Source organism: Typopeltis vanoorti, chromosome 10 (genome assembly GCF_054136105.1).
Source record: "Typopeltis vanoorti isolate ZY-2024b chromosome 10, IOZ_Tvanoo_1.0, whole genome shotgun sequence".
NCBI classification, from domain to species: Eukaryota; Metazoa; Arthropoda; class Arachnida; order Uropygi; family Thelyphonidae; genus Typopeltis; species Typopeltis vanoorti.
The window spans coordinates 100,804,319-100,820,587 of NC_143558.1; the positions used below are offsets into that span (position 1 = coordinate 100,804,319).

General features: G+C 34.5%; 1 protein-coding gene across 1 annotated transcript in view; it reads right to left on the bottom strand.

The window, feature by feature from the left end:
• LOC150102631 (transcriptional adapter 2-beta-like) overlaps nucleotides 1-16,269 on the bottom strand; it is a 348,460-nt gene that overhangs the window by 319,243 nt on the left and 12,948 nt on the right. The window contains exon 3 of the mRNA XM_090398716.1: nucleotides 8,938-8,997. Within this exon, the coding sequence (XP_090254842.1) occupies nucleotides 8,938-8,997 (60 nt within the window). The remainder of the gene's footprint in view (nucleotides 1-8,937; nucleotides 8,998-16,269) is intronic.

Genomic DNA, 16,269 nt, shown 5'->3' on the forward strand with positions numbered 1-16,269 from the left:
TACAGCTGAAAAAGCATATGATAAGGTGCCAAGAGGAAAACTGTTCAAAATGCTACTATTATATTGTGTAAATGGAATGTTATTCTGAGCAGTACATAGTATATATGTGAGTTGTAAGACAGCAGTTAGAACTGAAGAGGATACAGGAAGAGGTTTTGATATAAAATCAAGTGGGAGACAAATACATACACTATCTATAATAAATTTAGTTTAATCCTTTATCCAAGTGTGAGCAAACAAACGTTTGCACCTGAAAGTATCTTCAGGACTGGGGTAAGGTGGTACAACACCGGACAACTTGTTGCAAGGGTGGAGCAAGCTAACATCACTCCTATCTCAGTATCTCCCATAATGCAAAACACATCTCCTTGCAGATATGTATAATGTTATGCATTAAGGGAAGGGCCACTACCCAGACTAGTTTCAACCTTTATTGAGGTCTCTTCAGTGGGAGCCAGGCCCAAGTGGAGATACCAGGCAGAAGCACTAGCAAGGTCATCTCTACCTATAGGAGTTGCCAAACAGTGTGCCACCTTTGTATTAAATTATTCTGGATTTAGAGAAAGATGTTGAAAGTTTATTTTTCACTTGGTTAGACTATAATAAATTTAGTTTAATCCTTTATCCAAGTGTGAGCAAACAACGTTTGCACCTGAAAGTATCTTCAGGACTGGGGGTAAGGTGGTACAACACTGGGGAACTCGTTGCAAAGGTGGAGCAAGCTAACATCACTCCTATCTCAGTATCTCCCATAATGCACAACACATCTCCTTGCGGATATGTATAATGTTATGCATTAAAGAAAGGGCCACTACCCAGAGTAGTTTCGACCTTTATTGAGGTCTCTTCAAGTGGGAGCCAGGCCCAAGCGGAAATACCAGGCAGAAGCATTAGCAAGGTCATCTCTACCTATAGGAGTTGTAATACCTTATCCCAGTCCTGAAGATACTTTCAGGCGCAAACTTTGTTTGCTCACACTTGGATAAAGGATTAAACTAAATTTATTATAGTCTAACCAAGTGAAAAATAAACTTTCAACATCTTTCTCTAAATCCAGAGTAATTTAATAATTTAATAAAATGGTGGCACACCGTTTGGCAACTCCTATAGGTAGAGATGACCTTGCTAATGCTTCTGCCTGGTATCTCAACTTGGGCCTGGCTCCCACTGAAGAGACCTCAATAAAGGTCGAACCTAGTCTGGGTAGTGGCCCTTCCCTTAATGCATAATAACATTATACATATCCACAAGGAGATGGGTTTTGCATTATGAGAGATACTGAGATAGGAGTGATATTAGCTTGCTCCACCTTTGCAACGAGTTGCCCAGTGTTGTACCACCTTACCCCAGTCCTGAAGATACTTTCAGGTGCAAACTTTGTTTGCTCACACTTTGAATAAAGGATTAAACTAAATTTATTATAGTCTAACCAAGTGAAAAATAAACTTTCAACATACACTATCTGCTGTTATCCATTTGAATACTGAATGAGGTAGGATGGATCATATTATCAAGCAAAGCAACAATAAGTCTGGTATCAAGTTGATATATTCGATTAAGCTCTATACTTTATGAAGGTGTTATACTCTTAAATAAATCCAGTACAAGTTTGCACTACTGGATTCCTTAACCAAATTGAACAAATGATATAATAAATTAGGTGTGAAAATCATTAATAAAAAGACAAAGACTAGGAAAACAGGCAGTAACACTGAGAATATATTAGCTGCATCCTGAATGGGGAAAAGCTATAAAACAAGTAAAACATTTCAGCTATTTAGGCACAAATTTTAAGTGAAGATGGCAAATTAAATATGAAAATAAACAACAGAATTAAGCAAAGCTGGAATGCAAGAGTCAAATGAATAAATTTATATGGAATAAGGACGAAATCAATCAAAACACTAAATTAGCTATACAGTTTCAAAAGAATTTTAAAATTATAACAAATTTTAATTATAATGATAACAAATTAAGAATTATAACAAATCTGGTATTGCTAAACTGAGAGTCAGGTTATAAATAAAATACTTAATCAAAGACTGGAAACTAGAGATATGCAATTTCTGAGAAAGATTAGAAACAACAGATTGCATCTATGGTAGCATTATATTAAAAAAACGAGGATATTAGAAAGGAACATGTCACTGTTAGCATTCAGGAATGTGTGAGCGTATCATGGTCACTTAAGCAGAATGGGAGAGTGATTTTTTTTTTTTTTTTTGCCATGACGAAGGAAAAGACCCAGAGGAAGACAAGACTAAGCTCTTGTGAATTAAAGTAATAAGAGGTACATTAGAAGATTGAAATGGATGACGATCTGACAGTATTGGAGTCCTAACAGATTAAGTTGGAGCAAAACTTGCAACAGAAAGTTAATAATGACAATAATATCCTGTACACTACCTGAAGGTACATATTAGGAATTTGATGATGATGATGATAATTAACTATGCATTGAATGGATAGTTCTCTAACATTCTTATAAAACTGGACTAATAATTTCCATTTTTTAATTAAAAAAAAAAATCTGGTATTGCTAAATAGCAGATATTTTAAGCTGTCAGATGAAACCTTTATAATTTTTGTTTAAGTTCAGATAGAATTTGAACCTGAATCTTTCCACTCACGTCTTTCTGATTACATTTTGGAGGGTAATTAATAAAGTCCAATCAATGCTTAATTGCGTTGATCTCAGTGAGTTGCAAATAATGTATTTAATTACATTTTGCTACTAAATTAGATTATGATACTGTGTTTTCTGTTCCCATTAATAATGATAAATACCATTATTAATGGGAACAATCTATAAAGAATTATAACAAATCACAACAGTTTGTTGGAATGCATGCACATTTCATTGACAGACTGAATGAATGATGAAGCTGAGCATAACATTATTAATGATACCTAGTTAAACATAATACAGATTTTACTTATATAAATTTTTATTAGCATAAAATTTTTGTCCTAGTAACTTTAGGAGCATCTTCAGTATAAACTTTCAAATTAAATAACTAGAACAGGAACCAGTAGATTCAACAATGAAAACACATGAATTGCATGTACATGATGGAGAATGACTCCCTGTGTTGGGGTAGGTAGTAGAATACCCCAACCGTACTCTGGCTATACCCCTGGGGACTGGGTCCCCTTCAGGGATTGGGTGAAGGGCTAATCACTCCTCCCTGTAAAAAATTATTTGATTACGGAAACTGCAAATCTGGATTAACAAATGCTCCTGGTGAAAGATGACACTTGTGAGACCCCAGAAGATGGTTATCTAGCCTAGTCTGATGTGGATCTGAAATGAATGAGGTAGGATGGACGAGCTGGGTAGAAGCAAGTGCAGCTGCGAGGGACAGGGGCAGATGAAAAACCAGCATTGCAGCCTTATGTGCCAGTAGGCACGAAAAGCATTGATGATCATGATGTAGAATGACATGGTTGAAATACATTAAGGTTCCAATAAAATAACTTTAACAAGAGGTTAAAAATAAATAAATAAAATAACAAGTGATTCTTGAACTTGGGAAGTAGATCTATTTCCCATAAAAGGGATAATTTAAGTCCATTGCTTCCATTTAGATTCAGATGATATAACAAGGTTCCACTACTTTCTTTGTATAAACATTATAAGAGATTATTATTTTATGGAGAATCTTAATTTTCTTCCAAATGATTCAATGTATGATAGTAATAGCATTTCTTCATGTCTCAATTGTTCTGACTCATGGAACTTAACGTAATCTAAATGTTCACCATGATGCACAGCTGGTGAGCTATCCATTTGGCCAAAATATGATAATCTACACTGGCAAAGAACCTGATATACTTCAGGATGAGCCAAAGGCATAACTTTATCATTACCAAGCCTAGAAAAGTAGAAATCTTGTGGATAGGGCTGAAGGACACTTGTAGGCCAACAGATCTAAGTAGTTTAGCTATACCTTCACAGACACCTTTAATATAAGGAATGGTAACACGATGGACCATCTCTGTATCACCATCACAATGAGACAGACAACAAGGAAACTATAACTATTAATGATCTTATTGACATAAGTTTTGGTAAAGCCATTAGCAAGGAAGGTGGACTTGATGTGATTTATTTACTGAGAGAGAGGAGCATTTCAGTAGAGAGAGAGAGAGAGAGAGAGAGAGAGAGAGAGAGAGAGAGAGAGAGAGCTCAATGTACCAGTCTCTTAATGGTGTCAGATTTTTGACAATTATGATGGTGTGAAAGGGCATGAATGTAAAGTCCAGTATGTTTCTTTCTAAAAACCAAGAAATGAAGACTGCTGGGTGGCTGCCTTCATTTCTTGGTTTTATGTCTGATGAAGTGACAGAAGATCTAAAATGGCAATCCAATTGTTCTCTTCTACCTCAAGAGTAAACTGGACAGGATGGTGAAAGGTGTTGATCTTATTCACAAACTTTTGCAGATCTAAACAGGAACCATGCCAAACTGCAAAAACATCATCTACATACTAGTACCATCAGAATGGTTTAGGAAAGATACTATTCAATATCCGTTGCTGAACTTGCTCCAAGAAGTAGTTAGCTAATGTGGGAGAAAGAGAAACAATTTCTGCTGTTTATACAAAGAAAGTTGAGAAACCTGACTATAGTGCCCAAATCTCAATATAACTGATGGACTTCAATTATCCCTTTTATTGGGAGTAGTTCCAGAAATAGAAATAATTTTATTTTTTTATTTATTGTTAAATCTCTTGTTGAAGTTATTTTATTAAAACCTTGATGTATTTAGGCCAATGGAGCAAAAGTTTTATGCTAATAAAAATTTACGTAAATAATATCTGTATTATGTTTAACTAGTTATCATGTCTTATGTTCCAATTCGTCAAGCTATTATTAATGAAAGGGATGTTAAGGTAGGATATTAGAAAAAAAGATCTGAAGATATGCCAAAATTTACTAATACATCATCACATGTTCAAAAACTTGACAATGAGTTTGCACACATAAACAAAACTTTGCAATCTGAAGTAGAGTTGGATGGATGGTTGGTTACGCCAATACAACTAAGGCTATGAAATGAAGTGCAAGTACTTTTTTTAATTGCATGCATCGTTTGACAATTTTACAGGAAGGAGAAAAGAATCAAAGTTTCTGGGAAGGAATTGTTAACTCATCTTCAGCTGAAATGTTTAGAAATGTTCAGCTTAGAAATGTTCTTTCATAAATCCTACACATATGACTCCAAGCCAGGTATTTTCAACCAAAGTGCATGTGTTGGTCTTTCAAATGTGCTACAGAGATGCTGTTGGAGAGAAGAGAAGTAAATCAATGGAACACCACAAAACTATAACAATTTCGGTTGATATTTATATAATGAACCAATTTGCATGCTAGTGTGTAAACAGTTTTAAAAGTACTGGCCAGTAATAAAATTAGCAGATTAAGGTATTTCATAATTTTTTAATAGCAATCCCAGCCATGAAAGATATAATACACTAATACCAAAGGATGAGAAGGAGGTTAAGTAAATGGTTGAACTACACAGAGAGGAAAACTTAACATGTGCTTTAAACATATGCTGCAGATTGCAGTAACAGGGAATTAGTAAAGGCTGCCATCCTGCATAGTAAAGGTTAATGTATGGATAACTATAAATTTACACGTATGCCACAGTAATTAACTTTTTAATAATATGTAAATATTTCGTCTTAAGTATCATAAGACATCATCGATACAGTATTAAACAACAGCATGTGCACTAATGTGTTTTTTTGAATGTAATTCCTATTGATGTTTAATAACTGTACTGATGATGTCTTATGATACTTAAAACAAAATATTTACATATTAAAAACTTAATTACTGTGGCATACATGTGAATTTATAGTTATGAATACTCCACAGGTTTCTCTATATAAGAATGTATGGATAAACCTCCCTGTTTTGTCTAAGATTATCTACTTAACAAATCCACAGTATCAGTGATGCATTTACAATTCTTTCCCCAAAAAGTTTTCAATGAGTCCACTTAAAGGTTTCATACTACCCACAATGCAGGGTTTTCAAAAATAATAGCTACATCTCTAAACAGTACTAATGCATAATCTAATATTTAAAGAACTTTCTATAAGAATGGTATTAATAATTTAAAAAAAAAAAAAATAGCAGGAGGTAAATGGATTGTGCCACAAAAATCATTTACCCACATTTTTATTGATTTTTGAAATGCATCAGGGCAACCTAATAAATTTCAAAAACTAAGATATTTACATACTAGAGTGGGATTCAAAAGGCATAGAGCCCCTTAGTGGCAAAGAAAAGGCTTTTCCCAATCAGCAAAAGTCAGAAAATATTCTTTCTTTCTTTCATAAAGCATATTCTGGTAATTGGACCACATATTTTTATTAAGCTAAAAGCAAAATAAAGAAATAAAATCTGACAAGTTTCGTAAGTCGTTTGACTTACATCTTCAGGGGTAAAAGTTAATTGAAAGTTAATACAACAAAAAAAGAGAAATTAATAGTTCATACTATACAGTTGTAGCTGTCTGACTGTTTATAAAATTAAAAAATCAGAATGCAGATTCAAAGCAGTGCTAAGTTTAAACAATGCTGGATGATTCCACGTTCCGTTGTACATGATCATAATATCCGAGGTCTGACTGGGGTACATTTTTTATCAAAGCTGACCAAACTTGGTGTAGAATTAAGCCTTGGTTTTTATTGCATTGTGTTGGAATTCTAAGCATGTTTGCAGCTTCTTTAAATTTCATGAACGAACACTTTTGGTGTTCGTTCATGCATATTTCCCCAGATCTTCCTGTCTGTCCTACGTAGCAGATGCCGCAAGAACAATAAATTTTATAAACAGCTGGTTTTTTAAAGGATGATGTGGAGGTTTCGGGGGATATAGAAATCTTGAAATTTTTTCCAGCGGCTGAAAGGTTACTTTGATGTTATGTTCGTTTAGTAATTTAGCCATCTTGTCTGTAACATTCTTGATATATGGAAGTGTGATGGCATTTTTGAAATCTTGTTTCTGTTGGATGCTTGTAGGAGGTGTGTGGAGGATTTTTTTGATAGTCTTGGGTTTATAACGATTTTTTTTGAGGATCTGTGTTAAATATTCTAATTCTTCATTTCTCTGTTTTTCTCTGTGCTGGAAATATTATAAGCTCTGTCCCTCAGGGTTTTTATTAGACCTATTTTTGCAAAGGGTGGTGGTGTGAGGCCGCATTAAGAAATCTTCCTGTGTTGGTGGGTTTTCTATATATTGAGAAAGAAAGTTTATTATCTTTTTTCATTGACTTCTAATAGGATGTCAAGAAAAGAAAGTTTTCTAAGTTCTTCTTGTTCTAAAATAAATTTTATATTCTTATGTAAATTATTCAGGTAATTTTTGAAAGCAATGAGTTCATCTGTTGTTCCTGGCCAAATGATGAAAATATCATCTACATAGCATAGCCAAATTTTTGGTTTTTTATGATATTTGATTAAAGCATTATTTTCATAATTTTCCACAAATAGGTTAGCTAAAGCCGGAGAGAGGGAAGAGCACATAGCCAATCCTTCTTTTTGTTCCCAAAATGTGTCTTGATACATGAAAAAAGTATTATTTATACAATGTTTATAAAGATCTACGATGTTCAGAGGAAACACTTCTTCAAGGAGATTCACAGTTTCGTTTCTTTTGTAAATAGGCTGATTTTTAAATATTTGTAAATAGGCTGATAATGTCCAAACTTGCTAAGATGTCTGAAGGTCCAATTGTAAATATCTTTTACCTTCTCAATAAAATGTGCACTGTTCTTGATTAAAGAAGATGCTTTTCCTGTGTGAGGTAAAATCATGTTAGTGAGATGTTTTGCTAAATTAGAGGTCGGAGAGTCTCTTCCATCCACTATCCGTCTTAAGGGAATACCCATCTTATGTATTTTTGGTACACCATAAATTCTTGGAATTAATGAGTGTTTTGATTGTAAAGTTCTTTTAAGTTCTTCAGTCCAATTAAGCATCTTTTTAATTAGATCATTGGTTTTATTGTGAGCATGCCATGTGGGATCTCTGTCAAAGGTCTATAGGTATTAGAATCTTCAAGAAGAGTTTTCATTTTATTGTTATAATATTCATAGTTCAAAACTGCTGTTGCATTCCCTTTATCTGCTTTGATTATAACGATATTTTTGTCTGATTTTAGTTCTTTGAGGGATGTGTATTCCATGTAAGGAAGGTTCCTTTGAGGTAATTTGTTTTGCAAGAGTAAAGCTGTGGTCTGTATGCAGATGAGATCTGATGTATCACCAGGTAAATTTCTTATTCCTTTTTCTATTTGAGCAATTATGTCAATTTTTGGTAGGAAACGTACCGTTAAGGCAAAGCTGAAACCTTTCATGAGTAGGTTGTATAGTATGAACTATTAATTTCTCTTTTTTGTTGTTTTAACTTTCAGTTACCTTTTACCCCTGAAGATGTAAGTCAAACGACTTACGAAACTTGTTGGGTTTTATTTCTTTATTGTGCTTTTATCTTATGGTCCAATTACCGGAATAAGCCTTAAGAACTTCTAAACCACAGAAACCTCCACTTACAATATTCTTTCTTTCTTTCCTTGTTATGTCATCTTCATAATACTTTGAATAAGTATTACAAGTATTACATGTTACTACTAAACCTATATGCATCTATATAATGGAATCATAAATAGCTTGTGAAACAATGTTTGATGGAATTTCATGATGAAGCACTTATTAGTTTGTAATGATATATTCTGCAGCCTCATATTCTGAGTACTGATCAGATAAAATGTTTTCAATAGAGTAATGCAGTTAAGTTCGGGGACACAATCCTATTACTCCTATTACAGGTTATATATAAAACACCTTAACTTAAAACATTCATTTACTTCTTTTAAAAAAAATGCAACATGCAAATATGACATTTTTATATATATACTTACAATCAACTGATAGGCATGATTGTGTTTATGATCCCCAATTTCTGCTGCACTTGAAAAACACTGAAATAATTTTTATTTATTATTTAAAAATATAAATAAATAAACCAGTAAAAATTAACTTACACAGTATGATTGTCTGTAAAAGAAGACATTGAAATGTTTGAAGAATTTATTTATGAACTATTTTATTTGTACAACAGGAATCCTCGAATGTGATTCTCAATGAAGAACAATAGAATAAGCAAAAACATTTCAGGTATTTATGCAAATTTTTAATGAAAATGGCAAAGTAAATATGGAAAAGATAAATGAATAAATATGGAAACATAAATGAATAAGAGAATCTTGAAAGTTTTTTCACTTGGTTATATTATATTAAAGATGCCAAAAAAATTACATTCTTGGCTTCATCCTTTATCCAAGTAAAGTTTGTTCATGAAGTAACTTCATGACTGGGCTACTTGTATAGGCTAATGACTTCCCATCAATTGGTTTGGAATCCCATAATGCAAGGCACATATCCTTGCAGACATGTATAATGCTATGCATTACAGGAAGAGTCACTACCCAGACCAGTTTTGAACTTTATTGAAGTCTCATCAGTGGGAGCTAGACCCAGAAGTGATACCATGGTTGTAGTGCAGACGTCATATTTCCAAATAAAAGTAGTCAAAAGGTATCACACCTTATTACTAAAATACTCTGGATTAGAGATAGATGTTGAAAGTTTTTTCGAATAACGGAATCATATACCGAATGAACAAGGATTGTTAGAAAGTCAGTATTTAGTTAATTAAACTGTATTCTGTACTGATCGAAACCAAACAACAATGATGGTAGATGATAAAATGTCATGACAGCTGGGATTGCCTAGTTTAAAAAAAAAAAAAAAAAAAGGCCCCTGAATGATTTCATCCAAGAAACAGAGAACAGTAAAATTTCAGTCAGTTACTGAAACTGGAACAAACTCAACATTAGCAGAATTCAAAACAGGCACCATCAATGTAAGAAGTATCAAAAGCAAAACTGGTAAAAGAATTAGACAGGTACCATGTTGATATAATTGGTTTATTATATCTGCCAAAACAAAGAAAACAACAGGTATTCTAAATAACAAAGACAAGGTGATCTGGGAAAGGTAAGAGTAGTTATAGTATTCAACACTAACACAAAAGATAATCCACTTGAATAGCAGTCAATGCAGTGTGATGTGGATAAAGTGTGATTCGGATTTCTCCCGACCTTCCTGTCTGGCCTACATAACAAATGTTCCAAGAGCAATGAATCTCATAGACGGTTTTTTCATGGGGTGGAAGTTTTGGTGGATGTAGGCATCTTGATATTTTTTGTAAAGGTAAAAAAGTCACTTTTATGTTGTACTCACAGAGCAACACAGCCACTTTATCTGTGACATTCTTGACGTAAGGCAACGGGATTGCATTCTTGAAATTTTGTTTAAGTAAGGAAGTTGCAGGAGATGTATTAAGAATTTTTCTGATCGCCTTGGGTTCAAAACCATTAAGTACGAGGTTCTGTTTGAGGGTAGTGCAGTTCTTCATTCCTTTTAATTAACATGCTTGATATATTGTATGGTCAGGAATTAACTAATAAATTTTGTTTAGGTATTAAATTATTAAGCCAATAACAATAATTTTGCTAATAAAGATGCCTTGGTGGCATCTTTATTAGCAAAAACATATATAATGAGCACATGCACTAAGGACCACCAGCAGGAAAGCAAACAAACACAGTACAAAAGAAAGTAGGATCCTGTAGTAGGTACCCACTTTGGGTGCCAGTGATTGGATCTTGTCAAAGGTCTAATGACGATGATCTCCAAGATTTTTGATAATGTGTGGGAGATGAATCTGTTTAAATCTGAAGAATGTCATAGTGCTGTAGCAGATTCTAGAAATAGTCCCTCAGATTTATACCTACTTCTACTTAAAAGGGAGCTTTCCTCCCATCGGATTGCATGATATATACACATGGTATAGTCTGCATCTAGATAATGGAAAGGATCACTAGTGAATGGATGAGTGTAGCTAATTTTTGGTATGGCTCGATTATTAGTGGTAGAAAATATTCAAGAGGAATGCAATCAGGTATATGTATCAATACTGTACTCCAGGAAAAAAAAAAAAAAAAAACTGAAAATGCAGAAAAGCAGTTGAGTACATGATTGCTGTTGTTATGTTCCATCGAGTCATTTTCGACTCCTGGTGATTCTATGAACCTACACTCTCCATTCAGATTTGTCCCTGGCCATATCTTTCAGAATTTCCAGGCGCATTCCAGTTGCTTCTTTAACTCCATCCACCCATCAAATTCTTAGTCTTCCCCTTCTCCTACTTCCATCAACTTTATTCCATCATCATCTTCTCCAGACTGTCATTTGCTCGCATAATATGTCCAAAGTATGACAATTTTTGCTTGATGATCACAGCTTCGAGGGGGGGCAATCTGGCTTTATTCTATCATTGATTTACTTTCAGATCCATACAGTACCACAGGGAATACAATACCCATCTTTATCAATTTGGGATTCTAGGAGCACAAAATTGTTAACTACTTCCATTTTCTCCCCATCTACTTCAAAATCATTAAGTTCACATGCTGCCATAACTTTTTTCTTTTTGAGGTTAAGTTTAAGGCCATATTTAGCACTTTCTTCTTTAACTTTCATAATAAGTTCCTCCAAATCTTTGCATTCTGCTAGCAAGGTGGACCCCAAATTATTAATATTTCTTCTGCCAATTTTAATTCCAACTGAAGACTCCTCCAGCCCTGCCATTCTTAAAATGTATTTGCTGTACAAGTTAAACAGGTATAGAGATAAAATTCATCCTTGTTGCACCCCTTTACCTATATATAATAATATATATAATAAAGATTCCTCAGAAGGATAATGAAATGCTCTGGTACTCCCATTGTTCTTAACACATTCCACAGTTTCACATGATCTACAGAGTCAAAAGCCTTACTATAGTCAAGGAAACGAAGGTAGACATTCTTTTGATATTCCTGTGCTCTTTCTATTATCCATCTCACATTAGCGATCTGATCTCTTGTTCCTCTGCCTTTTCGAAATCCTGCCTGTTCATCTGGCATTTCTCTCTTCATGAATGATCTTAAATAAGACTTTACTTGCATGAATTCTGCAATTTTCACACTCTCTTGCATCGCCTTTCTTCAATAAAGGTATATAAACTGATTTTTTCCATTCCCTAGGCCATGTAGTTATGATCCAAATTCGCTGACATAGAGCTGTTAAAATTTTAACTGCCTCTTCTCCAGGGCTTTGAGCACCTCAATAAGTATTCCATCCCCTCATGGTGCTTTCTTATTGGATAGCTGTTGCAGTGCCCACCTCACTTCACTCTACAGTGGTACTCCTATGTTTAATCCTGCTCTTCAAATTTCTCATTAATTTTGGAGTCCTTTCTGTAAAGGGATTCTGTATACTCTTTCCATCTTTCTTTGATCTCAGCAGCTTCTGACAGCCATTTAAACTTCTTCTTACAAACTGTTGGAATATTCTTCTTTGCTTCTGTTTTAATTATATCTTTAATCTCTTCCCATAGTTCATCTGGTTCTCTTTCACACAAATTGAGTGTGTTGAATCTGTTCTGTATACTAATATTGTATTCAGCCGAATATGTATGTTTCCAAGTTCACATCTGATTGACATTTGTGATGTTTTCAGTGTCAATAATTTCACATGTATCTTAGCCACTAATAATTCATGGTCTGTTCCACAGTCTGCACCTGGAAAAGTCTTGACAGACTGAATTGCACTTCTCCGTCGTCCAGGTATATAGTCAATTTGATTTCTGTATTGTTCATCAGGTGATATCCAAAGAATTCTCTGCACAAAACTCAACTAGTCCCTTCCCTGCAGTATTACGAATACCTAAACCAAAACGACCTGTTATTCCTTGTTCCTCGGTTTCTCTCACTTTTGCATTCCAATCTCCAATAAGTAGCCATAAATCTTGCTTTGGTGTTGCATCTATCACTTCTTGTAACTTGCCATAAAATTCTTCTGTCTTCTTCTTCTGGTGCCTCTGTAGTGGGTGCATAAACCTGTATGATGGTCATATTCATTGGATGTCCACTGACTCTGAGAGAAATGATTTTGTCACTCACTGGATTATAACCTAATACATACCTAGCCACCTTTTTCCTGAGTAAGAAGGATACTCCATTTTTACAACGTCTCATGTCTTGAGTAATACACCATATAGTCCCCTGACTGAAAATGGCCCATTTCAGTCCACCTAAGTTTACTTACTTCCAATATATCCAGCTTCTTGCACTCCATTTACATCTTTAATATTTTCAGCTTAACCTTGGTTCATACTTCTAACATTCCAAGTTCCAATGTTGTGGTTTCTTGTGAAACAGGGAGCCTCTCTTTTCCAACCAGCAACATCTGTGACCAAGCTTCTTTCTGGGTTTGACCTAGACACATCATAAAAACTAGTTCTACTTGTGGAAGCCCTCTGTTCTTCCCCAGTTGCATGGTGGATGCTTTCAAGCCTTGGGGGGGGGGTCTTACCATCCAGCACCATATCGTACTTTCTCATTTTTGGCATGTTCATAGAATGTTCTTGGCAAGGTACAGAGGTGGTTTGCCATTGCCTTCCTCTGGAATATTTTTTGACTTTCCAGTCTAGATCCACACTGTTCTGTGAAAACGAGGGCACCTCTAGAAGGATGTAACTCTTCACCATGCAGTACGGTCTTGGTAAAGGATAGGCTCAGTCTCTATATTAGAGATGTATTGTGCATATCTTTACCCTGGAATAATTCCTAGTATGGAAATTATCCCTTACCCAAAACCAAAAATGCTCAAATTTGGAGGTATAAAAATTTTACAGTGGCCACACATCATAATTCATAAAACTTTTATACCTGTATCCAGATACTACCCATACATAGTACTATGCACTATAGAATGATCAACCAACTTCTCGTGTATGGGCTCAACATAAAAATCAGGTTTCTTACATTGAATGCTGAGTAGGAAAATTAAACTGAATGTGGAATTGCAGAGGAATTTTCTACTCAGTGTGTGTTCCAGGTAAGATTTATACAAGCATACTTGCATAAATATTACCTGGAAGATGAGGATAAAAAAAAAAAAAATGTAAAGAAGAACAAGCTGGATTCAGGCCAAACAGTTTTCAGGATAAGAGTGTCACTTTAAGACAAGTAATTCATATATCATGGGATCTGAAACCAAGGATCTGAATTTAATAGAATTTTAACTTGGCTACAAAGTACATTACACTAGACAAGAAATTATATTCTCGTGGTAATCCTTACCTATGTGTAAGCAAACAAGTCTACATGTGAAGCATCTTCATGGCGAGTCTATATAGAGGCTGTTGACTTCTCATCAATTCCGTTGGTATTCCATGATGCAAAGCACACTTCCTTTTTTTGACATGTATTTTGCTGCGCATTATGAGAAGGGTCATTACTCAGACCAGTTTCAACCTTTATTCAGGTCTCATCAGTGAAGACACAAGAAGAAAATACTAAGGTTGAATTGATGCAGAAATCATATTTTTTTATATACATGTAATAAAATGATATCACCATATTTAAAATATTCTGGACCAACAGAAAGTTGTACGATATTTTTCACTTAACATAACCGAGTGACGTGTACCTGGCTACCAGTGATGAGTCCTCAACTGAGGCCAAAATTGATCTCTGGTAGTGATCCATTCCATAAGGCACAGCAAGATACATAAGTTAAGTACTGATATTAAGACAATAATAGTCTCTATATAAACTTGACATGAAGATATTTCATGTCAAGTAAGGATTAAAATGAATATAATTCTAGTTAAGAATAACTTTACGTAACCAAGAAAAAAACTTCCAAGAACTTCCTGTGATGCAGAGTATTTTATTAATATGCTGATTTATCATTTTACTACTCGTATAAAAAATATGACTTCTGCAATGATTCAACCTCAGTAATTTCCTGGTATGGCTCCCACTGATGAAATCTCAATAAATATTGAAACCAGTCTGGGTAGCATCCCCTCCCATAATGAATAGCAACATTACATCTGAAAGGAAGTGTGTTTTGCATTATTATTACGTTCCCTCCAGGGAGTGCAAAGACTCATCGAGGGAGGGCACCTACTCTACAGCTCTCTGTAGAGTAGTTGCCCACCACCCAATCCATCAACTACAATCATATTTAAGAATTTAGGGACACAAAACACACGTGTTGAAATGATTATTTTTCTAATTATTAATAAAATAACACTTGATGTTTCAACCCCTGTATAGAGGTCATCATCAGAAGGATACATCTGTATAGGAACCAAGCTACATGCTATTGTACGCTATAAAGGTAAATTAAATCTACGTTGTTAACTAATCTTTTTCTGAGCCTGACCTCTAGTGATAAAAAAAAAAAAAAATATATATATATATATATATATATATATATAATATAAAATAAAATTTAAATTTAAAAAAAAATTAAAACAAATTAAAATAAATAAATGAAAACTACAAGAAACTCTGCTAAAGTCCTCATGAACTAAGATTCTTCTGGAATTGTACAGTTCAGGTTGCTATTGAATGTTCTGGAAAAAAAAAAAAAAAAAGAAAGAAAGAAAGAAAAAAAGAAACCCTTCACCAAGTCTTCTTTGTATTGAGATTATTCTTTGTGATTGCTATGAAGATTGCAGATGAGTCCTCCACATTCTTGGAATGGTTAGACTATCATTTTTATTCAGATTTGGATTATGTTTGAGCATTTCACATGCCTCTTTGAATTTCCTCTCGAACCAGGTTTTGGTGCAGTGTAGGGACTTTGTACCTTTCCAATCAATTCTGTGGTATGTTTGGAGTGTGTGGTCAGAGAGGCCGGTTTTTGCAAAATGGAGGTATTTAATATGTCGTTTGTGTTCATCCTTCCTGATTGGGATGGTTCGTCCTGTTTCCCCTATGCATGGTATGTTACATGTGCATAATAATAATCATTTCAACACATGTGTTTTGTGTCCCTAAATTCTTAAATATGAATGCTGATCACCGTGTAACCTTAAAAGAAAGAGTCATCAACTACAATGAATCACAACTACAATCATCTGAACTAACACCACCAATTGCCCACCACTAGTATTTTCACAGACAATCACAAACATCCATGCCCACAGCGGGATTTGAACCTGCAGCCTTTTGGCTGGAGAGCAGATACGCTAACAGCTTGACCATCCAGGAATACTAAGGCAGCTAATGTCAACAGCCTCCATAAATCAGTAGACTTGTCACAAAGATACTACACAGAACAAAATT